The 25,643-nt window shown below is 49.3% G+C and overlaps 1 protein-coding gene across 10 annotated transcripts; it reads right to left on the bottom strand.

Annotated features, from left to right (window-relative positions):
• Nucleotides 1-2,977: 2,977 nt before the first annotated feature.
• Krba1 (KRAB-A domain containing 1) lies at nt 2,978-23,863 on the bottom strand. 10 transcript variants are annotated; one of them, XM_029478432.1, is made up of 19 exons: nt 23,122-23,429; nt 18,002-22,411; nt 16,598-16,737; nt 16,111-16,230; nt 15,468-15,617; nt 14,483-14,638; nt 13,449-13,583; nt 12,866-13,039; nt 12,045-12,194; nt 11,139-11,336; nt 10,522-10,695; nt 9,971-10,147; nt 8,024-8,176; nt 7,391-7,543; nt 6,583-6,777; nt 6,352-6,492; nt 5,734-5,841; nt 5,285-5,395; nt 2,978-4,309 (listed from the first exon to the last, which is right to left on the bottom strand). In XM_029478432.1, the coding sequence occupies exons 3-19, from the start codon at nt 16,629-16,631 to the stop codon at nt 3,495-3,497; spliced, it is 3,144 nt and encodes a 1,047-aa protein (XP_029334292.1). In that variant the 5' UTR covers nt 16,632-16,737; nt 18,002-22,411; nt 23,122-23,429; the 3' UTR covers nt 2,978-3,494. The 10 variants fall into 10 exon arrangements, with proteins under 10 accessions (XP_029334292.1, XP_029334294.1, XP_021020271.1 ...); XM_029478434.1 differs by having other exon boundaries at nt 18,002-18,108; XM_021164612.2 differs by lacking the exons at nt 18,002-22,411; nt 23,122-23,429 and adding an exon at nt 23,758-23,863 and having other exon boundaries at nt 16,598-16,724.
• Between the last annotated feature and the right edge of the window lie 1,780 nt (nt 23,864-25,643).

The following is a 25,643-nucleotide window of genomic DNA, read 5'->3' as shown; positions in this document are numbered from 1 at the left end:
TTTTACCACAGGCTAGTCCCTTGTGTTAGCTTTGATAGTATAATCATTATTTTTTTGAGTATATAAAAATGTCTGGGATTTGCTATTTAACTCTAGCCTAGAAGGTAAAGTGTGGCCAAAATATACATTCTATGTAATTTCAATACTTTTAATTTTTAAATTTGCTCTAGGGCTTAGTCAACTAGGTTAATTTCCAAGTGTTCTGTGTATCCGTGGAAACAGCAGTCTTATGGTGCAGTATGTTTACATTCAGGAATCAGGAGAATTTTGTTAATCAGCTTGCTCAAAATTTCAACTTCCACCCTAATTTGTTTTATCAATTTGAGAAAATACTGAAATCTTACAAATAGGATTGTGAATTCAGATGTTTCCTCTTCTAGTTCTTTGGGAGAAGTGGAATGAATATGAAAAAAATTAAAACAAAACAATAAAACAACAACAAAACCCACCACAGCCAATCCAAAACAAGACAGGAAGGAAGGAAAACCAAAACCAAAGCCAATCAGCTAACCCCAAACTCTGTAAGTGAGACAAAGCAGAGTACGACGGTGTGTTCAACTGTGAATGAATCAGCAGCCACCACCATGTAAATGGGCTCAGGCCTCCAGGACCAGAAACTGGCAAGATGGATTAGGAGGGGAAAGCCTTGCAATCACAGAACTTTACAGGGGCCACATGTAGGATCCAGAGAAGCCAGTCCAGAGTGAAGTCTGCCCCAGTGGTGAACAGTGACTTGCAGGATACTGCCGGAGGTCACTGATGGTCCCTGGGGCCACCTACCTCCTTCAGTCTTCCATCAGTCTGCAGAGTGAGCAGGACTCACCCTCTTAACCCTGTGGGTGATATGAGGAAGAAGTCTCCACTCAGGTATGGCTTATGGCCACTTCCCAGATCAGTAGAAGATAGACCTCTGGTCCTTACCTCCTGGCCAGCAAATCTGCACTGAGTTTGAACAAGTTGCCCAGAACTGTCCTGCCAGGAACAGGACCCAGTGAGTCCAGAAGGCTGATTAACAGTTGTGACAGCATCAGGTCCTTAGAGACCTTCCAGTGGTGTAGTGGTGATGTAGCTGATGAAATCCATAGGGTTCACTCAGTGGCCCATGCTCCAGTCTAAACATTTCTTTAAACCTGTTAAGACTGTCCAGTTGGATCTGAACCACTTATGCTGAGCTTGGTCCCAACTGCCTTTATTTGTTCTAAGCAGGCACAGCCAAGGGAAACACTTACCAACCAGGAGGTGACAGGCCCTGACAACTCTCCTACAATGCTGTTTGGTCACTTGTGCTGGCTGTCAGCAAGGCAGACAGACATGCCATCCCTTTCATTGACTGATAACATGGTCTCATGTTTAGAAGAGAAAGGACGAAGTTCCTGTCTTGGCCAGGGATACCTATACCAGTCCCCAATTTAAGACGACCCAAGCCTTCCAAGTAGGATTATGACGTTGACTGTTTCTTCTCTACTCCGGACCTGGGCCTTAGCCCTGCCCACTGCACTAGAAGCACCAGCATTGCCCACTCGCCTGGAGAAGCAGCTGCCCGTTCCTTTCAAGTGGAAGCTGCAGCCACTTGATTTCTACTCCACGTGAAGGCACTGAGCTCGACTTGTTCCCGTCAATGTCCCGTGCACAGCTTATGTTAGTCGAGGCGCAGACTTCTTGGGGAGTGCTTTAGTCCCTAAAACAGTTCTCAATCTTAAATGTTGCAACCAGGTGACCATCAACTATAAAGTTATTTCGTTGCTACTTTATAACAACACTTTTGCCACCGTTACAAAACGAAATGTGAAATATCTGATATGTGATCCTCCCAGGGTGGATCCTTTGTGACCCACAGGTTGAGAATCACTGTTCTAAAACCCTTTCTCTGTTTTGACTGTGTCTGTTTAAGCCACACTCACCAAGCCCTAGGCATGGTTACCTGAGGGGTACCCAGCCCTGGATATCTCCAGGGATCACTACTTTAGCGTGTCACAGGGCAAAGTAGCCACAAGAAACTGCTTGTGCTTGTCAAGGACAAGGCCATGTCACCCTTAGCTTCAGCAGGCAGTCCCAGGCCCTGGCCTTCCCAGCTCCTATGGGTATAGACACAGCTCCTGAAAAGCCTTAGGTTCAAAAGGAATTCAGGACAAGCCTGAAGGCCATGAAGTGAGTAAATCTAGGGTGGCCAGCTGTGGTAGAGTGCCAAGCATTTCCCCAGGGCAGAAGCAGATGGAGTGACATCTAGTCAGCCCAGACTGGCCTAGGTCTTAGGTGTGTCATGAGCTAGATGGTGCCCTTCTCCCCGTTTATGTACAATTCTAACATGGCCAGCCTGCAGCCCACTAACCTGCATGTAGCTGAGGAATGTGATATACACAACCCAACACAAACTTGTAAAATACTGAAAACATGTTTTTTTTTCTGACTTTTTAAAAATCTTAACTGTCTGGTTCTTGAATGTAAACTTTCTGGATGACAACACTGTCAATGATGTGAAAAGGCTGACACCGGGCACTAGGGGAAAGTGTCCCCTAGCCCCAGCACTTCAGAATGTGATGTTCTTTAGTCTTTAGATTAAGTTCAAATGAGAATGGACGCCATTTAAAACAGCCTGTGTCCTGGTATGAGGGCACTTAGAGAAAAGACTCCCAGGAGATGGCATGTGAGCATGAAAACAGCCCCCCATAGGGTCAAATGTCCCCTGCAGAACCAAGCCTGGCAGGCCCTAGATTTGGGACCCCTGATCTAAGCTGCCCAGACTAAGTCTGTGACACTTTGTACACAGCCCAGGAGACTGACACATGTGCAGTCCTCTCCCCAGAGGCCCTGTGGCACTTTGTCCCCGGCTGTACTACACATGCTCAGTTCTTGTGAGGTGTGTCTCGAAGAGGGGGACACCAGCTGCCTAGTCCCAATGTACTAGTGACAATCTGGGCAACCATGCCAGAGTGTTGTCCCCTCTGAGCACCCTTCCACAGAAGCCAATGGCCTTTACTTAGCAACTAATACATTTAATTTTAGAATCTATGTGGGAAAATTCAGCTTAGTCCATAGACCAGGCTCTCCCTAAATGAGATCTCTGAAGTATTCACTCTAGACAGACAAAGGCTAGCCTTTTAGTGTTCTTGAGATCCAGGAGCAGGTTAAGGTGCCCTTGTGGTGCCCTCTGCAGCTGGCTCTGTGCACATGTGGTATGCATGACAGCCACCTGGAACCTAGATGGCTTTGCCAAGGAGGAAGAGCAACTGACTGAACCTGAGCCAAGAAAGCCAGAGGTACGGCTGAGGAATGCCTCTGTCATGGCTCTATGCAGACACCATGAAGGCCTGGCACAGCAGAGGCAAAGAGCCAGACTTGCAGCAGCAATGAGAGGGCTGGTTGATGAACAGGTAAGAAGGAAGCTACAACCCCTGGAAAGCAGACAGCCTGGGATGGCTGGACTCCAGAGGGTCCCATCAGGACGTCCCTGCTACCCAGAATCTCCAGCAAGGCTGAGCAGACAAACAGCACAGTTAATGGGCCCCCCACCTTGGGTCCCGGTGGTCACCTCCCCAGAGGTCTCTGCTGAGGGCTTCCCCTAGCAGGCCGTCAGGTTCCTTGGGCTGGTTTGGAATGCTGATGGCTGCCACTCTAGCAGCCGGAGGTTCTGTGTCTGCACTGGTTGCAGGTGAGGCCACAAGGGGGACCTGTGCTGAAGTAGGCACTGAAGGGGAGAGGGGATTCTGGTGGAATGCAGTGTGCTCCAGAGGAGGGTGTGCAGACAGCACAGTGTGGCCTCCAGGCATAGAGGAGATCTGCTGGGATGAACTACAGGTGGGCCTGGAAGATTCTACCAAGGAAGCCTCTGGAGGCAGCTGAGGCACCAAACTGCCCTTCCCTCTAGAGAGTCCTGGGCGGTCACCAGTCTTGCAGCCTTCTGCCTGGGTCCGCAGAATCTTTGGTCTGGGCCTGGTGGGGCCCTTCTGTCTCCAGTAGGGTAGATGTCTGTGGTCCAATCTGTTGACCCAGCGGGGTCTCTGGGGGAGGGCCAACCGCCAGGAACCCTGACCTTTTGGTCCAAGGCTCCGTGGGTGTCTTCGTAGTTGATTCATTTGGGTCTTCATGGTTGCAACTTCCTGAGTCAGGCCTGCCACGGCTGCTGCAAGCCGGTCTAGCTTGTCTGTGAGGGCAGTACCAAGGTTATGCAGCTCCTGCTGCAAGGACCTGCCACAGGGGCATGGTGGCTGAAGAGAAGTGGGTGACCATTTTGACGCGACAGTTGTGGGAAGGGGAGACTTGCTAGATGATTCCGGAGGATCCCCAGAGAGCAGCTTCCCTTGGGTCCTGGCTAAAACCAGAGGAAGGGTGGGTAAGAGTGCTTAGATATAAGGATCTTTTCTCTAGCCCCAGAGACTTCTTTAGTGTAGTCAGTATCCTGCCCCATAAGGCCTGGTTTCCAGAGAATTTAATCTTAAGTTCCCTTTTCCCCAAAATGGTCTAATTCTTCAGTCTCACACACCTTGAATGGGTCTCACCCTAGGCAACATGGTGCTAGTCAGGGCCCCTGACATTCTTCACCCCCTCAGCCCAGAATGGAAGAGAGATCTGCTGTCTGCTGAAGCCCAGGCAATGGCCTGAGTGGCCCAAGGACTCACTTCTTATCTCACCAAGTTTTTAAATTAAAGCAAGGATCTGATTCTGTGGCAGGAGGATCACATGTTCCAGGTGGCCTGGGTTACTTGGTGAAACCTTGTCTCAAACAAAAACTAACAAACACCACAAAACAAAGTAAGAATGTGGTCTGATGCTTCTTCTGAAGGGCAGCCAGGGCAACAAGACCTTGCCTTCTCAGAGGAGCCAAAGCTCAACACACAGCAGGTACCCAGCACAGGTATAAGAGCAAATAACTGCATGTGGCACGGACACTCAAGTCCTGCACACCTCTGAGGTCTTCCCGGCACAAATCAGGGCATGGGGACATCACCCTACTTGTTGTCACTGTGGGTCCCTGGAGCAATGTATAATGTGAAGCCTGTGCTCTGTGCAGGATGTTAGCTAGGTCACTCAACAGTGCAGAGGTTCAGGTCCTTCAAACCCAAACTTTGACTCCAGATGCTTCGCAATGTCTCTAAAAGGTGATCCTGTACAGGCACATCTATGAAAACCCTGAAGTGAACCATGTACTGAGTGGCTTCAGTGTAACACTTTCCTAACCATGGCGCAGGGAACTTGGAGCATGTTTATTTCTTTATGATGGGACCTGGTTCTGATTCTCTCAGAGGCCTCTAAAGTACAGCAAATGCTAGAAAAGCCAGCAGCTCACCTGTGGCACTGGATGGTCTATGTCCAGGCTCCAGGTCCCTAGAGTCTTCAGTAGCCTTGGGCTCAGGCTTTTCCTCCAGCTGAGGGGCAGGCCATGGGTGCCCAGCTGCTGCTGCAGAAAGGACACAGCACTGGGCATTAGGAAAATACTGCTTTGTCAGCACCACTCCAACATGGGGATATTCGGATGAGCCACAACCCCCACTCCTACCCTCACCCAAGGAAAAATCTTCAACTTTTAAACAATGATTAAGTCAGATGCAAGGTGCTGGGGAGCCTAACACTGACAGGCTGGCCTGCTGTGCATGTGGGGACCCACTGTCATGTCCTACTAAGCCCTTGGTGTCTTAGAGGGAAATGTGAGGAGTGTGGCTCATCCTGAGCCCCGCATAGGTGGCAGCCAGAGCCTGCGAGTGGAGCGGCCTCTGAAGATGGTTCCCTGGCCCCTACCTTCTTTTCCTCCTCCTTTTCCTTCAGCATTGGTGACAGGGCCAGCCTGGCATGTGCGCTCTGCACCATCTTCTCTTCTGGGTGGGTGGGACTTCTCTTCTGCTCTTCCTGTAGAAACAAAGTCTGGGTCCCAAGGTCACAGCTCAGGTGGAGAGTAAAGTGGCTTGTAATACCAGATGCCATTTCTACACTTCCGGGCCAATTTCAAAAGTTCTATTTTCATTGTGTATGTGATGTTGGCGATCAGACCCAAGGCCTAATGTATGCTGGATAAGTGCTTTACCAATGAAAAAGATCACTTTGGATACTTCTTTTGTTAAAATTGTCAAGTCTTACAAATATTATTGGATACTATATGGTGAATATGCGTGTACACATATGCATGTGTGCATATATTAATGAACATATATGCTGTGTATAAATAACATATATGTAATATACACATCATTCAGTGGTTACCGAGCTCTCCCTAACAGAGCACAGCTCTTGACTCAGGCTCACTTTCTCTCTGGCTCAGCTTTACAGGCTGTAAAGCATAAAAAAATTAGAGGAACATTTTAATGAGAGCCAGCAAATTGACAGTCATGTGGCTGTCATCCAGGGAGACTCCAGGCTCACCTGCACTGAGGCTGCTGCAGTCCCTGGGCTCTGTTCTCTCAGGGTCTTCAGCAAGACAGCTATTGCTGTTGACTCTTGGAGATGCGCCAGAGACAGGGCACAGACGAACAGGGTCCTTACAGGAGGGAGGCTGGTCTTTCTCTGTGTCATAAGTAAGCTAGCATCAGAGTACTGACAGGCACCCCAAAGAGCAGCCTATTACCACTCCCACCCCCATGCCAGCAGACTCACGCTGGAGGGGTGACTGCCAAAATGCAGGCTCTGGTCTTAGGTCTTCTCCATCAGAGCTGCTGAAGCTAGAGCTGGAGCAAGGGCTGGGACTGGGGCCAGGGCCAGTCACGCAGGTGAAACGCAAGGGCCTCACAGGCAAGATCCCCCTCAGAGAGTTCTCCAGGCGGTGCAGAGGGGAGGGCATGGTGGCTGTCTCTAAATAAAGGAGAAGAGGTCACCGACTGGTACCTGACAGCACCAGTCTGGATAGCCAGGCACTCGGGATTTGTTTTTCTGCTCAGCCACACCCTATTTGGGCTCTAGTGGATCCTGAATAACTTACTTCCTGGTCACAGGCAGAGAAGCCAAGCCAGAAGCTAGCCATGTCCCTGGCTAAGTGAGCTTCAGAACTTTCTGGAAGTTCCTGGAAGATGTGGAACTCCTGATCAGGTTTCAGTTAGGTTTTGAGTCTTGCAAGCTCAGCAGTCTTTCCTACTGGGTAGTTGGCTGCCAACCCACTTCTTAGCAGACCCTCTCCTCAGCACCATGCAAGAGCTGGCAGTTTACTGAGAGCCACTGATGAACTAAGTGCCATCATTCTACCCACTGCAAAGACTAAATAGCAAGGTCCTGCTAGAACCACCTACAGTCCACAGCAGGTGTACCTGTCAGGTACACCAAACAGCATCCTATTCTTTCTGTCTGCGTCTATAAGCCGTGCAAGGAAAGGAAGATAGGACAGAAATAGAAAAACAGAGACGGGAAGGCTATTGGCTTGACAAAAACTAACTGGAGGGAAATTATGATGTATATCCTGAAGATAGCTCACCCTCTTGTGGCCATTGCCATGTTCCTGGCCTGGTGGTCACTTGGTGGCAGGTGGGAGTACAGGTCTGTGGACTGTCTTGATGCAGACTCCTGCTGGGCACTTCTCCAGGACGCTGTCTGAGGTGGGGTGGCTCAGAGGCCTCACCTCTCAGTCCTGTTTTAATGAGAAGAGCCCCGGTAGTCCTACGGCACCTCATCCTGCCACAGAATGGACAGAATTTCTGCCACTGCCAGGCTTTTAGCACACAAGCTTCAGGTGTGGGAATGGCCCTGCTTGATCGCTGCACCAATCCAAGCCATATGGAATCTCAGGAGGTATACAATTTAGTGCCCAGGCAACAGGGCATGATACAGCCATGTCAGAACACTTGGTCAGCAAAGCTCTGGCTCAGTGGAGCAGCAGACAGTAGTGCTGGGCCTCTATGCCCTGGACTCTGCACTCTGCCTATCGCTCCTGCACATGTCGGGAAGTGACTATCCATCTGACTGCCTGCCTCAGGGCTCTGGCCAAGCCTGTTTCCGAGCATCCTCTCAGCTCAGCTGAGATCTGAGGGCTGCTTGCCGCTGCCAAAAGCCAGTGTAGCATAGGAGACACTGCTCTTCTCTTAAACACCCACAAATACCATTTTGTTACCTTCTCTGTCTCCAGTCCAGTTCCTGGGCTCTGTTCTCTTCAATCCCCTGTTGACAGCTGAGGAGCATGGCCAGGCAGCCTGTGGTCTGGGAATAGGGATCTCTCTCAGGCAGTTCTCCAGGCCTTGGAGTGGAGAGTTTCCTGGTGGATAGCCTGTGAAGGTCAAACATGAACAGTCTATGATGGATGACTATGAGCCAGTGCTCGGTGAATCCCTGCAGCCTGCCTCTCAGTATGACATCAGGTTACAGGAAGTCTAATTTTTCCACAGGTTTCAGACACATTGCAGACAGCACTCCTAGCCATACAGTCTTATGTAAATAATATGAACTAGATTATGTGAAGTTCTAGAGGAATAAGGTTAACAGATAGCACTGGCCGAATTCCTTTGTGAGGCACCTCCTGTCTACTCTGGACCTGGGCAGAGGTTGTAAGCAAGGGAGTGTCATGTGGGGCTAATGTAATGTAGCATTGCATAGCTTAGCAGTAAAAGCCACAGCAGACAGAGGTGCTTGGCACAAGCCTAAGTACACCTGAGTTTGATCTCCAGAACAATACGGTGTTGGAAAATTTAGAACTGACTCCTGCAAGTTGTCTTCTACCATATATATGCCATGATACACACACAGGGGTGGGGGGAGGCTGAAAGTTGATAGGCATTTGAGTTGTATACTGTGGGTGGGGGGTAAGGTGTAGGACTGGGGAGGGGGAGGGGTTGCCTCAATAGGACTCATGAAGAGAAAAAAATCAGGCTCCATAACAAAAGTAGTCTCCTGAACTTGCAGTAAATGTTACTTAGCTTTTCTACGTATGTGCCAGACAAAAGCAAAGAAAGCCACCCTGCCCCAATTAAGCAGTGTTTGGAAAACCAGCAGAATCTTTGATCAGGCAAGAATAGGACACACATAAGCATGTGACCTACTCAGCTGTGCTGGTCTTCAGTTTCAGCTCTGCTGCTTTAATAGCTGCACAGTGCGACAAGCCAAGCTTGACACTGATCCTGCTGTTGACTTAGAGCCACATAAATCAGGAGCTTGGTAGGTGTGGGCTTGGGGACTGTGAGAAAATGTAGCTCTCCACAGTCATCCACAATGCCCGAAGGAAACCCTGGCAGGCTGGTTTAACTCATCAGGGGAAACTAAAATGAGTCACTTTTTAAGCTGCTGGTGCCATGTCACTGATGCAGATGTCAATTTTACATTTCTAGGTCTTCCCATTAACAACAGATGTGGCCAGGGCACAGATGGGTAGATGAACTGGGTATCCAACACAGGACAAGGCAGGCATGATTGTTCCAAGAGGGAAGGCAAAGGTAGATGCTGAGAGAGCTCTGTAAAATCCCCAAGTTTGGTCTGGAGAGATGGCTCAGCAGCTAAGAGCACTTGATTGCTCTTCCAGAGGTCCTGAGTTCAATTCCCAGCAACTACATGGTAGCTCACAACCTTCTGTAATGGGATCGAAGTCCTCTTCTGGTGTGTCTGAAGACTGCAACAGTGTACTCACATATATAGATTAAATCTTAAAAAAAAAAACAAAAAACAAAAAACAAAAACAAAAAAAACCCAAAGTTCCCAAGACAGACTTCCTCTGGCAGGGCCCAGGGAAGTTCATGACCCTGAGTACAACTCTGAAGGCGAAGGCGGTCTTCTGTGGCTCTCACTCTACTTCCCCTACGTTGGAGGTCAGTTAGTATTACAGACACTTCTTTTTGTCTGGAATAGGGAAGTAGTTACTATAAGGGAAATTAAGGTCACATGGCCAGTCATTGTCCTATCCTCTCTGAGGTAAGTCACCACAACAGAACCTCTCACTCTGCCAAGACAAGTCCTGGGTCTGCTTCTGTGTTGGAATTCCCAGCTCTTCTTTTGGAGCTAGAGCAGAGGTAACAGTGGACAAGGACCTTGTACTCCTTCCCAGAGGACTACAACCTCAGCTGGACCAGCTCACCTTTCCCAAGCCGTTGCCCCTGGCTGCTCCTGGGGCTCCTGAAATCCAGATCCCCATCACTGCTGCTGGCTGAGGAGAAGCTGGTAGGGGTACCCTGGGAGCCACAGGGTTGAACCCCAGGTCCTTCTCTCATGTAGCCCTGCAAGCTCAGAGGCAGAAGTGGCTCCCTTGTAGCTTCTGCAGAGAGAATAATAATTGGGTCAAGTCAGAGCCTGCTGGAGAAATCCTTGGGCCTTAGAGTATATGGCACCAGGACACCTAGCCCAGAGAACCCCTCCCACTTCCGGGGTTTCCCATGGCACTGATGAAAAGTCTACCTAGCACCCCCTCTCTACCCCCCGCAAGTACTCTTGGGAATAAGGAGAAGCCCTCAGAGAAGGGAAAGTAGGTGGTAGCATTTGGTTCTCAGCAAACCTGGATAGCTATTTGGGGGAAGGCATGAGGCAGGGGTTAGGAAAGAAGGACATAGACTTGAGGAAGCCCAGAGAGGATGATGACCAGCATCTCCCTCCTGTGCGGACAGGAATATCTGTTAACCCAGGCCCAAGTACCTTCACTGTGAGATCCTTGTTGCTGTAGCTCAAACCTCTGAGACCCGGCATCTCCTGGCTGGGGACTTCTGGACCATGAGATGGCTAGTGACTGAAGAGGTGATGACCCACCTGGAGGAATGCCCTTCAGACAGGCCTCCAGAGCTTCTAGGGGTGAGCTTGAGGCCCTGCTGGCTGGACAAGAGAGGCCACCTTATCATCTTATCTTGCTGGGCTCTGGCCTGCTAGTCAGACCCCAGCTTGGCCCTTGGCTGGTCCATTCACATCCTGCTTCTATAGCAGGCTCTAAGGATCTGATAAGCAGGAAAGCCTCTAGTGAGGAACTTTGAATGTGTTTTCTGCTTCTGAAGAAGGAATGAAGCTGACCCCAACTCTGAGGAGAAGGGTGGGGCCCACATGCAGTGGCCAGCTTTTATAGCCAGGACCTCACTGCCAAAGGAAGGTCCTGAAACCAGAGGGCTGTCTGCACACGGGCATGGATTAAGAACATGGACTACAGTGTAACAGCTTGGGAGCAGAGGCAGGGAAAAGGCTCCTTAGCTGAAAGAGAAGCAGGTACTTGTGGGCTTTGGAACTCATTTCCATGGGAATATGTGGGTAGATAACCCAGAACTTACCTAGAGTCATGGGGCCCCAGCGGGGCACACGGACCTCTCTGTTGTCTCCAGTGGAATAGGAGCTGTAGCCTTGCCTGCTAAGCTGGCAGGATGCTGGCACTGGGGGACTCTGGGCCCAGCCATCTTCTACCTTCACCGTGGTAAGCATACTGCCAGCGTCATGACTAGGGTGGGGAGGAGTCTGGAGGTGTCTCATCCCTGCGGGAGAGGTGATTGCTGGGGAGCCTTGATTTCAGGCTTGGACTTCCCTAAGTCCCGAGACGCTCCTCTTTACAAGGTTACAAGGGACTTTCAAGGCTCCTCTGCTTTCATAGCAGTCACTGGCTCTGGGTATAAACACCAGCTCTCCCAGCCCTGGGTGCTGCAGAGCTTTCTAAGAGATTTAAAAAATAAATCCCTTCCTGGTTAGCAACAAGTCAGATTTTGCTTCTCATGAAGCAGGCGTGGCTCAAGCCCACCCTCTCTAAGCTCCCAAGGCTGTGTTCTGAGGAATACAAGCTTACTGATGAACTGACAAAGATCTCAATCCAAATAAATGTACCTGCTAGGATCCCCAACCTCCAGTCATAGCACCGAGGCTGCACCCAGGACAACAGGAATCCCCAGGCACAGCTACAGTCGACTGTGTTAGAACTCTTGCCCTCTAGTTCACTTCTCTCTACTGCCCCAGTACCCCTTGTAGATGGTTCTGGTACTTTTACCTCCTATAACAAGAGCACTGACTGAGGATCTCCCACTGCTTTGCTCTTTGTATAGTGATGAAATCCAATACTGGGTCCTCTGACTAACAAGCTGCTACAAGGCATCAGATTTTGTTGTGAGGGGCCACACAGCTGTACTCAGACCAGGGAAAGTAAGCACATTACATCTAGCTCCCCCACCTCTAAGCCAGTGAGCAGCCTTTACCTCCAGAATGTCTTTTCCCTGGGTCCTCCTGCAGCTGCAAGTCTGATGCTCCGGAGGGGCTGGGACGCCGGTCTGGAGCTTTTGGGATCTCCTTCAGACAGTTCAGCAGGCCCTGAAGAGGACAATCTCCGGATGCTGCCTCTGTCTTCACTAAGGGAAAAGGCACATGTCTCACTTAAGTTCAGTATCCTCAGTCTCCTGACAGACAGACAAGGACTGTCCTGGGGCGCTGTCTGAGCATCAGAGGGACAGAAACTAGGACCTGTAGACTTTCCAAGTGGGCAGCACCTGGGCACAGCTATTGCTCAGGGTGGAAACTGAAGGAGTGGCTGGAATTTTCGGAGATCTGACTACAACTTAGCTTCAAGGCATATCAGGCCTTGACAGACACATGTAATGTTCATACATTAGAGTAATTCTGTATTTAAGCTCACCCCAAGCCAGAGGATGGAACAGCTCTCCTCTACAGATGCAAGACCAAGACTCAAAGCTTGGCAGGTTTTTGAGGAAAATCTCAGGCAGACCAGAGTGTCCACTGATACTTGATTCATGTCAACAGAAGTGACATTTGAGCACTGAGTTCTCAGAGTCCCACATTAGAAGGACCAGAGAACAGTTAGGAAAACAGGGTCAAGCTTGATGCTGCTATCCTTGAAAGAGCTTTTAGGCTTCAGATACTTGAATGCAGGGACACAGGATCATCCACAGTGGCCATATCATGGGGGACAGTATGGAACATAGTAATAACTATGAATGGCAATCTGAACCTTCTGGGACTTTGGAGACTTTGGCCTGGGCAGGCCAGGTACCCAGGGACTCACCCGGGCAGGGCAGGCTCCCAGCCTCTACCTCAGCTCTCGTCTGCTTCAACACACTCAAGCCAGGGAGAGAAGGTGGCAAGTGTGGGGCTGTCTCCCGGTGCTGGGGTCTGGGCACAAGGATCTCCTTCAAACAGTTGATGAGGCCTTGCAATGGACTGTTCTCAGGAAGGGTTCCTATGCATGTACAAGGCAGCTAAGGTCAGTGTAGTCCTGACAGGCAGCATGAGACCCTCAGCTATCTCCACCATCTCTGGGCACCTGTGAACCACCCATTTAAACACACAAGGCTTATCTTATAGTATCGTTCTCAACCTGTGGGTTACAACCTCCTTGGGACTAGCATATCAGATGTTTACACTATAATTTGTAAAAGTAGCAAAGTTACAGTTATAAATTAGCAAGAAAATAATTTTATGATTGGGGGTCACCACCACATGAGGGATTATTTAAAGAGTCACATTAGGAAGGTGGAGAACCACTGGCTTATGGGGACGTCATGGGGTTCAGTTGGGTGAGTGACATGACCTTCACTGACCCCACTCAGCTCTAGGCTGCTCCACCTCAGGGAAAGGCAGCCTCTTACCTGTTCCCATGCTGCCTCGCTCCTGTCTTAGGTAACTCTTGCTCTGGCCCAGGCTTTGAGTGGAATGAATGGAGGTCTCTCTCGAGGCTCCTACACCTTCCTTCTCTATAGATAGTGGCTTATCATCAGTTCCTACTGCAAAACACCAACAAGGCCATGTTAGGGAGAGACTCAGACCCTGGAGTCTCCCCAGATCTGTCTACCTAAAGAATAGGCCACTCTAGTTCTCCAATATTTTGAGAGTCACCCAAATCCTAAACAAAGATGGCTTGGGCCATCTTTGGAAGATCTGTCCCAGGAGGGCTGGAGGCTGTTTCCTCTCTCCTTCTGGTCTAGCTGTAAATACTAAGACTGGTTCATGCCAAATGCTTCCAGACTCTTTCTCTGATCCCAGTCTGTGAATCTAGCCCAGCCGATGAAGCCAACAGCTACAGCACAGGTCAGGCTTGTAATCATGATTCCTATGTGATTCTTGTAAGACAGATGGCACATGGAACAACAGCTAACTGGAGTACATTTTTGGGGAATGTCCTTTTTAATCCCTTAACTATTTTAAATTAAAACACCACAACAGGACTGGAGGATGACTCAGCCACTAGATGCTAGGTACACAACCAAAAATAAAAAACCCAAAACATTCAGACAAGTACGATTTCGAAGAATTCTGAAAGACAAAATGAGACCCCAGAGAAACTCTAGTGACCAGCATTGCTTCCCTGCTGCTAGCTTTGCTGAGACAGGCTGAGAATCCGACCTGCAGGGCCTGTACCTTATAACTGCTCAGCGCTCCCTGTGTGCATATATAGTCCTCAGCGATCAACATGGGGGACAGGCCATCTGGAGCTAAGCATTATATCACCTAGTCTGTAGACCAGAGGCCAAGTGAATTTTCTCAGTATCTAGAGACCTCTATTTCCAGTTAGCTTCAGAGAAATCTGAGGCAGAGAAAGTGAAGAGTCCAGGGTCTAAGGCCAGGTTCCAGGGCTAGGCCTTTACAATGTTGGATGTCTCTGTACACATTAGGTCAGACTCACTAGCAGGTAAGGGGCTTCCATGTGCCCAGTCTCCAGGAGGGCCACTGGAAGTTGAGCTGCCTGTGGGTGTGGTGGCCAGGCTGGGGTGGCTTGCAGGGCTCTCCGGAAGAGAATTGAGCAGGCCTCGGGGAGGGCAAGCTTCCACAACCACAGCTACTGTTGGGAGATGGAGAAGATGCCAACTGGTAAGTTGTCCTAACATTACCACTGTCAGTGTTTTCCCTGTCATGTTCCAGTAACAACCACCAGGACAGGAGCCAGCGACCTGAGCACTGCCATTGCTGAGCTCTGAAACTTCACAGTGCATGGTCTTGGCTATGACCTGGAAAACACAGAGCATGGAGTATAAAGCCATTCTATACCTCTGCTCCCTTCTTTTTTTTTTTGTTATTTTTGTTTTTTGAAATAGGGTTTTTCTGTGTAGCCAGCCCTGGCTGTCCTGGAACTCACTCTGTAGACCAGGCTGGCCTCGAACTCTGAAATTCGCCTGCCTCTGCCTCCCAAGTGCTGGGATTAAAGGCGTGTGCCACCACTGCCCGGCTCTGCTCCCTTCTTACGTTATCCAACATTAACTAAAGAGGGCTGAAAAGGGTCATGCTCAAGGGTGAGGTCGGTACTGAGCTGACCAGGTAGACAGGGAAAGACCAGTGTGTGAAGCAGGACGAGCAAAGGCTGACCATAGGACCTAGGCCCCATTGGTTATCGGGACAAAGCTCAGCTCCTCTCTTGTTCTTCATCTGCTTACTAGGGACGAACACACTGCTCACCACCATGCAAAGTGCACGGCAACAGGGAGGGACCGCCAGGTGGCTGGACCCACACTAGAACACCAAGAAAAGGCATGAGTTGTTCCCGTACCAAGCAGGTCCCAGAAGCTGAAAGGATGGATGAGTACATAGTGAGGAGGTCAAGAGCAGAGCTGGAAGGCATCTGTGCACAGCCCTGTGACTGTAGTGAGGTTACTCATGCAGCTTATGGGACTTACCCTCAGGGCTTGTTTGCTCCCCATCCAGACTGGTGCTCCCACTCTCGGAGTAGTCCTCAGTACCCTTCACTTCTCCAAACAAGAACTCTGGAATCTCCTTTACCAGCTGCACTAATGCGGTGAGGTGTAGGCTCTGCTGAGGCTGCTCTCCTGTGGAGGTGTGTGAGCCATGTGCTCAGTCACCTAGCTCCTCAAAGAACCCTTTCAGTCACAGACAGCAAATGGCTCAGAGAAGGGGGTGCTGGACTCAGGAGGGTTCTTGCCCAGTAGATCCCAGTAGCTCCTCCTGTCTTTCTTTCTTTCTAGGGGAATACTGAAGGACCCTGTGGTCTGTCTGGTTTTCTACCTTCTCTCCCTTACCTGGGCCCTGTGTGCTACCTCTACTGTTTAAACTGTAGGCTGGCTCTGGGTAGTGGCAAGTGGGGCCCAAGGCAGAGGTTCTCCCTGACATGACCTCAGGTTTTATTCTTAGCATTTCTCTATGGAATAGACCACATGAGTCTCCAACTCAGAGCAGCAAGGGGCAAGACTCAAGAAATCCTGGACTGAGTTAGCTGAAGTCAAAGTATCATTTGAGGGGCAGAACCTAGGAGCTCAAAACCATGACTAAGAGGAAGTGCTCAAGTCTATTGGGAGGACCTACCCTGGGAACTATGCTCCAAATGGGTTTTTTGTCCCTTATCCTGGTGGCTCTCTCCTGATGTGGCTCCTCCAGCCTCTGCAGGTGACAGGAAAGCAGAGAGAGGAAGCAGCTCAGAGGTCCCTGGGGAAAGAAGGAGCAGTTAGTTACGCCAGGAACTGAGTGGCATTTACCCTCCCACAGTCACACGATGGCCCAGATGCCTGCTTATCTATGTACAGCTTTTCATATATCTTTGTGTGGTCATCAAATCAAAAGACCATATACCCCTAAAGCCTTGTACCCAGACCCCCACTCTAGCTCACAGAAACAAGGAAAGTATCAAAGGAAAATGCGGCCCTGGGCAGCCTCAAGCTCTGAACACTCCCCTAAAACTCCTCAATTCACAGATAAGGACACCAAGGCCTGGAGGAGCCTAGGGTCCCAGACTCAAGACCAGCTACCCTCTTCTGTCCCTGCAACCCACACTCTGGAGGCCTCAGGACCTCACCCACAGACACCAACGTCTCGTAGTTTTCCCGCATCACGTCTCTGTAGAATTCCCGCTGCCCCTCCTGCAGGAGCCGCCATTCCTCTTCAGAGAACCGCACGGCCAAGTCCTTGAAGCTGATGGGCACCTGTGGGTACAGTCTCCGGGGGGGTTGGCTGCAACCATGCCAACAAGGCCCACCCAAACTGTCCCTTAGAACTCAGTGAGCCACATGGGTCTCTTGGTAGACACTGCAAACAGGCAGTGCAGAAGTAGGTGGGACCTGGCCTGGGAGAAGCAGTAACTGGGACAGTGGTGGGGCTAGCTGGGTGCCCAGGATGATGTGCTGTCAGCAACCTTTTAGAAACAAGGTCACCATGGGTGTAACTTGGAAAGATGAAACCACATTCCTAAGTATGCAGGCAAGCCCTACATTCACTCTGTCAGTGAAGGAGTGAATGTCCAAGGACCTGGAACTCCAGCATTGTGGCATTGAAAGGGGGACATCAGCTAATAAAAACAGCCAAGGTCTAGTATTCTTTATCCCAAATTCCTGGGGCCAGATGCATTTTGAATATTTGTTTTTGAATGTTTACATGTACATAATGAGTTATTTTAGAGATGACACTCAACTGTGTTCTTTTGTATATACCTAGCTGATGGTAACTTTTACAGTGTTTTTGGTATGTCGCATTTTGACTACAAATGTTTAAAGGAGCTCAGATGTGGACTTCTCCACACGTGGCATCACAGTGCTCAAAAGCTTTGCCCTTTGGAGCATTTTCCATCTTACATTTCTGAACTGGGGTTAATCAACCCACATAGCAAAAAAAAAAAAAAAAAAAAAAATCCCACTTAATGCTCTTCAGCAGGGATGACATAATTTATGTCAGAAATTAAACACTATCAAAAGGCGGGGGAGGGGCAGCAACAAACACCTCAAGAAGCCTTGAAGATCTAGACACTGACCCTTTTCCACCTGGGTAGCAGCTGAGTCAGGCACTCATAGGCCTGACCTATGCTTAGGGCCCCTGATCTCCACTCCAGTGTGGGTCCAGGTTCCTAGCTGCTGGGCAGGAGGACCCACCTCCACTTTTCCAGTCCTACCTGCCCTTCATGGCTTCAACTGTCCACAAACCCTGGTACAGCCTTGGTCAATTCCACTGCGGAGAGCTGTGACACCCACCACCAGGCTCACACAGCAGAAGCATGCAGCAGAGGTGATGTCCACAAAGCTCCCTAGGCTGCAGTCTGACAGATCCACCTCACCATGCTCCCTACCCCAGCCCTCCCACTATTGTCACTTAGCATCGAAAGCTTGTAGTGTGGTCCTTAGGGACCTGCTCAGAAGAAGCCCGGAATCCCAGGGCCTTCAGGAAACACTTCTTTACATCCACACTCCACACCTTTAGCTACTATGCTCACCTGTTTCCTGCAGCTTTGTAAGATAAACGCAAAAGCTCTTACTTTAAAAGTCATCATTAAAACAGCCATGAAAACTCAGACAATGACCAACATCTGATAGGCACGAGCTTCAACGATGGCAGAAATTAACCATGCAAATAACACAAACAGAATGTAAAATTAAGGAAAGAATCCATCTAGGTTAGAAACAAGCATGCTTTGCAGGAAGGAATCGTAAAGAAAATGGCGACACTTCTAATAAGGCAGAGGAGACTACTGCCTATTTCATGCATTTGTGTCACTGATTTAAAAAACTATCTCTGCTACAAACTGGCAGCATTGTCATCCACTCCCCGCTATCTCTCTGCCTGCCATTCCTGACAGCTGACGGCCATCAATGTGCATACATGGACTCATGCACCCAGAGCCCTGACATTTTGAAGTAGTTAGGCTCCAGTCACACATCTGGCCAGGGACAGCATCTCCACTGACTGCTGACAGTCCAGAAGGGATCAGAGGCAGTGCCCTTTGCCTCTTGACTCACTGTGCATTCCCAACCATCTCTATGGCCTGCTGGGCAACCCAGCAGATTCTCTCCCCAGGCTTAACTTGTGGCTCTGGCCCACTATGGCCACTATCCCTCAGGAACTATCAGATATTCCACAAACCTCTCGCAGGGAGCCATTTTGCATTTCTTGTTGGCCGCCTAGCACACAAACTGTGGACAATCTTAGGTTCTGTATTAAAGAGTCAACAGGGTAGGCAACGGCACTGCTGCCCTTCAAAATATCTAGCACCAGGTGGCCCCAGGCAGCCACCTGGAAATGTGCATCTCAAAAGGGTCTCTACCTAACCAGTTAGAGGTCAACACAGAGGCTTGTGGTGAGAATTCTGGAATTTTGGTCTCTCTCTCTTTTTTTTTTTAAAGTATTTTAAGACTATTTTTGTTTTAATCCCAGGGGTGGGACTCCGGGGCTGCTCCGAAGCAGCTGACTGATTTGCCTTATGCTTTAGCAGAGGCATGGTTCTACCAGATGCAGAGTTTCTGAGATCGTGTGGCATCTGGAGTTCTGGGGATTTTCAGTGGATATATAAACGCTAGAGCCTAAATAGGTGGGGTTGGCAGTCATTCAGGGGGTTTGGTTGCAGTTTGTTGGTAGCAGGGTAAAAGAAGAAACAAAAGGAAAGAAATTAGATTCAGAGGTCTCTATCTCTGTCTCCCCTCTATCCTTTCTCTCCTATCTAGTGATAGCGAAACAAACAGGAGTGGGGATAAACGGTGGGAAAAAGAACCCACAAAGGAACAAAGACTGGCTATAGAGGCTAATCTGTGTGATGCAGTTTGTGCTGAACATACACCTTCTTTCTAGGTGTCTGCAAATGGGTCAAGTGCTAGTGGACTGAGTGACCTGTTCTCACTAACAATCCTGGGTCTGGAATCTCTGGCAAGATTCCCACAGTGGACATTCTACATGGGTCATTCAACATCATGCTGGGCAAGCTAAGTGCTTCCTGGTGACTGCACTGGAGGCCTCTGGGAACCTGCCCTCAAATGTCCTCTGACGTCACCCAAAAGACGGTGCCTTTGCTGATTGCCGGATTTATCAGATGTCTTTCCACTGTCATGGACATAGCTATGGAGCTAACTACCCGCTGAGCCTGAATCCTCATAGGTGGCTCTACTAAGCCTCAGATGCTCTTGGGGGGCCCTACCACAGGACCCCATTACACTTGGCCATCTTACCCCACCCCCCATTCTACCCATCACTTTCTAGCCTCCCCTTTGGCATCTCTGTGACAGCTCTGTCCTTTGGTCCCTTCTGGTGCTGTCCTCTTTCCCCTCTCCCTTCTGGTATCCTAGCAGTCAATGCCTGGGAACCATGGGGGCTGGCAAGTGGGAAGAAGCTGCTGAGATCAGATTCCCAGGTCTGTCATAACAACTCAGGGTCCAAATGGGCATATGTGTGCCTCCTGCAGACCAAATATCCATATTTTACTCCCACACTTTAAACATGTACAGATGCTGATGTGATGAACACTTGTATCCTTTAAAAGTCATATAAATTATGATGTATGAACATTGACCACCTCATGAACTTAGTAGACAACTACAGGAGATCAGAGAAGTTGCACCATCAAGAAGGAAGGGATCATAAAGCCCAAACAATAGAAGCCCCTGTTTATAATCTAAGCTTCTCACTGTGATGGCTAAGGGAATCACTGGAAAGAGTGGCCAAGCCATAGCAACACAAAGATCCAACCCAATGGGGCCTGCAACCCAAAGAGCTAGAACTGGCCGACTGTTTCAGACCCTGCCAGAAGGGAGCTCCCACAGAATAGCATGGGTTTACAAATTGAGTTCAGCAAAAGGGAAAATCTTGCTTGTGGATATCTGGCCTTGGCCACATGACATGCATATTATGGCCTACAATAGCAGAACTCCTCCTAAATAGCAGCATGGCTCAGGCTACCACAGCTGTATGCTTATGAGACAGCTCTGCATTAGCACTTGGCTTTCCATGCAGGGTTCACTTTAGGTGAGAGTGATTAAGCTATGCACAGATTAAGGCCATTATCTGGGGGAAGTAATTTCCTGATAAAAATGATGGGGCTAGCCTCTTCTTCCTCTCTTACTCGTGCTCTTCTGCCCTTCCGCCTTCCACGGTGGGACAACAGTGCTACTGGATGTGAAGAGTCTCCTGGTGCTCACAGCTCATGCTTTAAAAGTTTGTTCCCTGTCTGCTGAATGATTTTAGGAGGCTATAGAAACTTTACAAAGTGGACCTAATACATCACTGAGTAAGGCTCTTTGGGATGTAATACTCCTGGTTCCTTCATACCCAACCCCCTATCTCCCAATCATCAAGACTTAGAGAATGCACACTTTGCTGCCACAATGTTCTGCCCAAGTACAGGGGTCAAATGACCACAACTGAACCCCCCGAAAACATGAGCCCTAGTAAACCTGGCCTCCCTTAGGTGTTTCTGCTAGGTCTGTTGTCAGAACCAGAAAAGCAGCTAACCACACATTAAGGCAACCCTCGCCAGGCACCAGGTCCTTGCCTTACACGTTAGATTTCTCAGCAGCTACAATTGTGGGGGAGGATCTGGTTTGTTACTGTTTGCTTTTTGAGAGGCAGCCTCACTATTGTAGTTCTGGTTGTCCTAGAACTTATGTAGGTCAGGCAAGCTTTAGACTCACAAGAGAGTCTGCCTCCCAAGTGCTGGGATTAAAGGTGTGCACTGCCACACCCAGCCAAAATCTGTTCTTTATAAGTGACCCATCTTAGGTATTTTAACATAGAAATACAAAGAAGACAGGAGGCAAGATATTTCAACAGCTGTATCTGCATGCATTTTCAGTGTGTCAGCTTCATTTCTCACTAGAAGTAGGCACCTGGTTTCCCTCCTCCTGTGCTTCGATTACTTTAACAGAATACCTGAGACAGGGTGATTATAAAGAAAATAAATTGACTTCTTACAGTTGCAGATGCTGGGAAATCCAGGGTCAAGGGGCCATGCTGGTTGAAGGCCTCCCTGCCACATCGTTTGGTACGTGACAGTTTGATGGGGAAACAGAGAAAGCAAGCCAGAAAGGCCTTCTAAACAAGACTACTCCCCCAATCACCCATCAACACCAATGACTTCCCAACAAAGCATAAACATGACACTAGGCATTAAGTTCCTAACAGGTGAAATTCGGAGGATACTGTCTAACCACAGTATTTCTATTAGTCTTTTGTGAGACTGCTTAGTATAAGTCAGTCCTTTTGAGAGCCACAACCTAAGGTGCACGGAATGACCACATATTAGTCATGAGACTTCAGCCAAATGGCTGCCCTATCTGAGCGTTAGCAAACTCATCTGTACAAGTGGATCATATCCTAGTCCACAGGGATACTGTACAGACAGGATTAATTACCATAGGCTACAATTAACCTAGCATAAATGCTGTGGCTAGTGTCACCAAGGCTATCTGCCTAATTTCCATTTACAGGACACTGCTTACCACCTCAGGCTCTTCTATACACCACTCCTGACTCTGGGGGGCAGCATAGGTGGCTCTTTATCTCAAGGCTAAATATATCTGGCTCCTTTAGGCCTTTGCCTGCAATATTTTCCAGGCCTCTCTCCAACCTAGCCTCAAAAGGCAATCCTCACTGACAGTGTTTTGTTTTGACGTGGATGAGAACTTGCTGTGAGTGGAGAGATGCTCCCTCCAGAGCTTTCCCAAATGGGAGGTGCCGAATTGGGGATGTTGGTCAGATGATAAAATTGGGGATGTTGGTCAGATGATAAAGTGCTTGCCTGGCATACGCTGGAATTAAGTTCCCAGTGCCACACAAAGACAGACATGGTAGCACATGCCTATGATTCAGGCCGTTGTAGGAGGGTCAATCAGGTCAAAGTCATCTTCAGCCACATGAGAGTCTGTCTCCAAAAATATAAATAAAAAGCAAAGGAAGAGAGAGTGTGTGTGAAGGGCAGGGAGTGGGTTAGGAGGGGAAGAGACAGAGTGGATAGGGAGATTAACTTCAGGAGAACAGCTACCGCTGGCTTGTCATCTGGACCTCTGCCCAATCATCAGAAGAAAACCTTTCAGGATTAACTAGGACCACTGTAGATGATCAGTCTCCTTGCTCATAACTCCCATGATGGGCTTCCATAGAAACTGCTCCTACTGTGTCAGTCTCCATATGAAATTTTAGTTTCAGCACTCAGTCTTGTATCAGCCTAGCCGCATTGCCCCAGCATGCCTCAGGCTACCAGAGTCAGACCCTGTACCATGGCTGCTACTCACTGTCCCCAGCTGTAGACTGTGCACACACCCCTGTGATTCTGTCACCCCTGTCACACTGAACATAAAGATCTTAGACCATCTCTGTCCCTCTTCCTTAGCCTGGGACCTTGTACTCTCAGAGACCGTGCCTGACCATCTTCTCTATGCAGTAAGTGAATACTCTTCCTTGAACATCAGGTTGGAGAGATCCGTGGTCCAATTCCCTCATCTACAGAACAGAAAACCCAAATAATCAGACTCTAGGATGGGGCCAGTGGGAGTATCTGAGCAAGAGTCTTGGGCTAACTGTTAGCCATAGCTAAAAAAAGACGCTTCCAGGCCAAGACAATGTTCGATTTACCTGGTTTATCGTTTCTCCTGAGAGTCTTGTGGGGTATTAGTGATGTCCAGCCACGACCTCAACACAGTTGCCTAAGTCTGGCCAAAGCTCGTGAACCAAAATTGCACATCTGACTCTGGGTGTCTACCCAGAAGGCAGTGCAGCAACTGCCCTGGCATCTTCACAGCCCACGATCCTGCCGAAACTGTACCTAGGCCACAACAGCTGATGGGGCTCTTCTTCAGCTCTGGGACTGATATATTTTACCAGCATTAACTTCGATCTGTTTTCTTTCTCCCCACTTTTCCGGCCCAACTCACGGGGATTACGTATCTTAACAAAAATAAATGTCAGATTTAGTTATTCCCTCAAGACCTGCTGAGGCTTCGGTCGTGCACACCCTCTCACGATCTTGTATTGAAAAGCCAAAGGAATGAGTTCCCCAGGTAGAAAAAAAGCTCCAGGTCCGTGTGCCCTGGGAGAAGGGGAGAGCCCTAGACTTCTGGTTAGGGAATTCAGGGCACTGGCCGACCTTGATCGGCTCACCCGAGCTCAAAGTCGGCGGTGACGGATCCTCACGGGCCTGTTGCCCTGGGGACTGCGCTGCAACAAGAAGCCCGACCGCGGCGTCCGTCGGTCCGCAACGGCTCGTCTTACCTGGAGCGCCATGGCGGAACTCAGCTTCGCGACTCCGTGGCCCACCCAGCTTCCGGTGCGGCTCTGGCTGGAGGCTGCACCGAGACCCTCGAGACCCTCGGGGACAGCGGCCCAGTTCTGCACGACAGGAAGCGGGGCTGGGGAACTCGCTACACCGAGAACAGCAGAGTTGGCTCGTCTGGGTCGGTCCAGCGCTTCGCATCCCGGGAGGGGTGGTCCCGCTTCCGCCCGCAGCCCCCAGCCTCACAGCGGTAACGACGCAAGCGCAGACTACACTTCCCAGAGGGCGCCGTGCCTGGGGCGTGGCTTCAGGGGGTGTGGCGGGGGTTCTCCTTTACTGCTCCGTCCCTCACACCTCTAGCTCCTCAGGTTCAGGCACCCGCCTGGCACTGGTTACGTCCTGTCGAGCTTGCGGCTTGCGCATGCTCAGGTGCAAACAACCGTTCATCCAAATAACCTACCATCCACTCCTCCGTTCTCTTTAGCATCCGGCGCTTTCTGAGTGAGACCTGTACAGGTGCCAGGTTAGGATGCATGGATAAAAAGGGACCAGTTTCTCCCGTTGGCTGCAGTCACGTAAACCCGACCCTGAGTGGCTGAGGGCCAGGGCACAGTGGCTCACCGCTACACTGATCTGCATCACTATATTTTATGTGACTATTTGCTTGCTCGTGTCGCCCACTGATGGTGGCGGCCCCAGTAGTTCCTGACAAACGCTAGGCTTAAATATATGTATGATGTATGGACTAAGTGTGTGCCCCATCCCAGGATTCATTTGTGCTGCTGTCTCTGTGGTGCAGACATAGTCCTTAGGCTGCACTTTGAGGCTCATTTTCCTTCCGGGAGTCCTTGTCTTTCCCTTCATTATATGGGAAAATCTCAAAGAGAAGAAGTTTTTGGAGCTTTGAAACAGGTGCTTGGAGCCACAGCAGAAGCCACCCTACCCGGGACTTGTTCTTCTCTGCTCTCCACTCCTAAAAATGTCTGCAGGGGCATCTCCTTATCTGCGATATTCCGAGGAAGGACGATTTCTCCCTAGCCACCCCAGCACAGTTCTTTAGTGACTCTGGCCTACGTGGGCTCCACTGGCATACTGTCTTTGTATGCTGGCATGCCAGAACACATGCTCGAGCAGAGACCACTAACCATTACTGCCCAGCACAGCTGAGTGAATTTCTTCCTTCACACTCTAAGGACAGGACCGCAACATGGAAAAAGAAAACTGAAAGTTCAGTCTCATCTCCAGTAGCATCTCAGGGTAAGTCCTAGGCCTCAAGCCAGGGACCTATGATCCCTAAGCCACAAAATCCTCTCAAAACCTTTCAAAAAAAAAAAAAGAAAGACATAATCTGCTGTTTTGCTTTAAGTGTCCTCCTGTCTGGGCTTGGTGCAGCATTTGGAGATTTGGGCCATCTGTCACTAAGAAGAGCTTACACCATCAAACTTGCTGAATGGCCAGTTGTTAAAATTACAGAAACAACTGCCTGTTCATTACCCTTTTGACTATTTTTTGCCTCCACACCAGCCCTTATAATCTCTACATTAAAAAGTTTTACTCCAGATAACAGGGGTGGTAGTCTGGGATGTGAGACCATAACAAGCAATGATTGTGTTCAGGGAAGTGACAAGATTTTATTTTTATTTTATTTATTTATTTATTATTTTTTTTTGAGGTAGGGTTTCTCAGTGTAACCAGCCTTGGCTATCGTGGACTTGCTTTGTAACAAGACCAGTTTGACCTTGAACTCACAGAGCTCCACCAGCCTCTGCATCATGAGTGCTGGCATTCTAAAATGAGCAAGGTTGCAGAGTTGTTTTGAAATGATAGTCTTTGGCTATAACAAAGGTGTTGTTAGTCCAGCTCTGGGCAGACTCTTGCTGGGTGG

The sequence above is a fragment of the Mus caroli genome, chromosome 6, assembly GCF_900094665.2.
Source record: "Mus caroli chromosome 6, CAROLI_EIJ_v1.1, whole genome shotgun sequence".
Lineage (NCBI taxonomy): Eukaryota > Metazoa > Chordata > Mammalia > Rodentia > Muridae > Mus > Mus caroli.
Note: the sequence above shows the minus strand (reverse complement) of the source record. Positions and strands in the feature narration are given on the sequence as shown.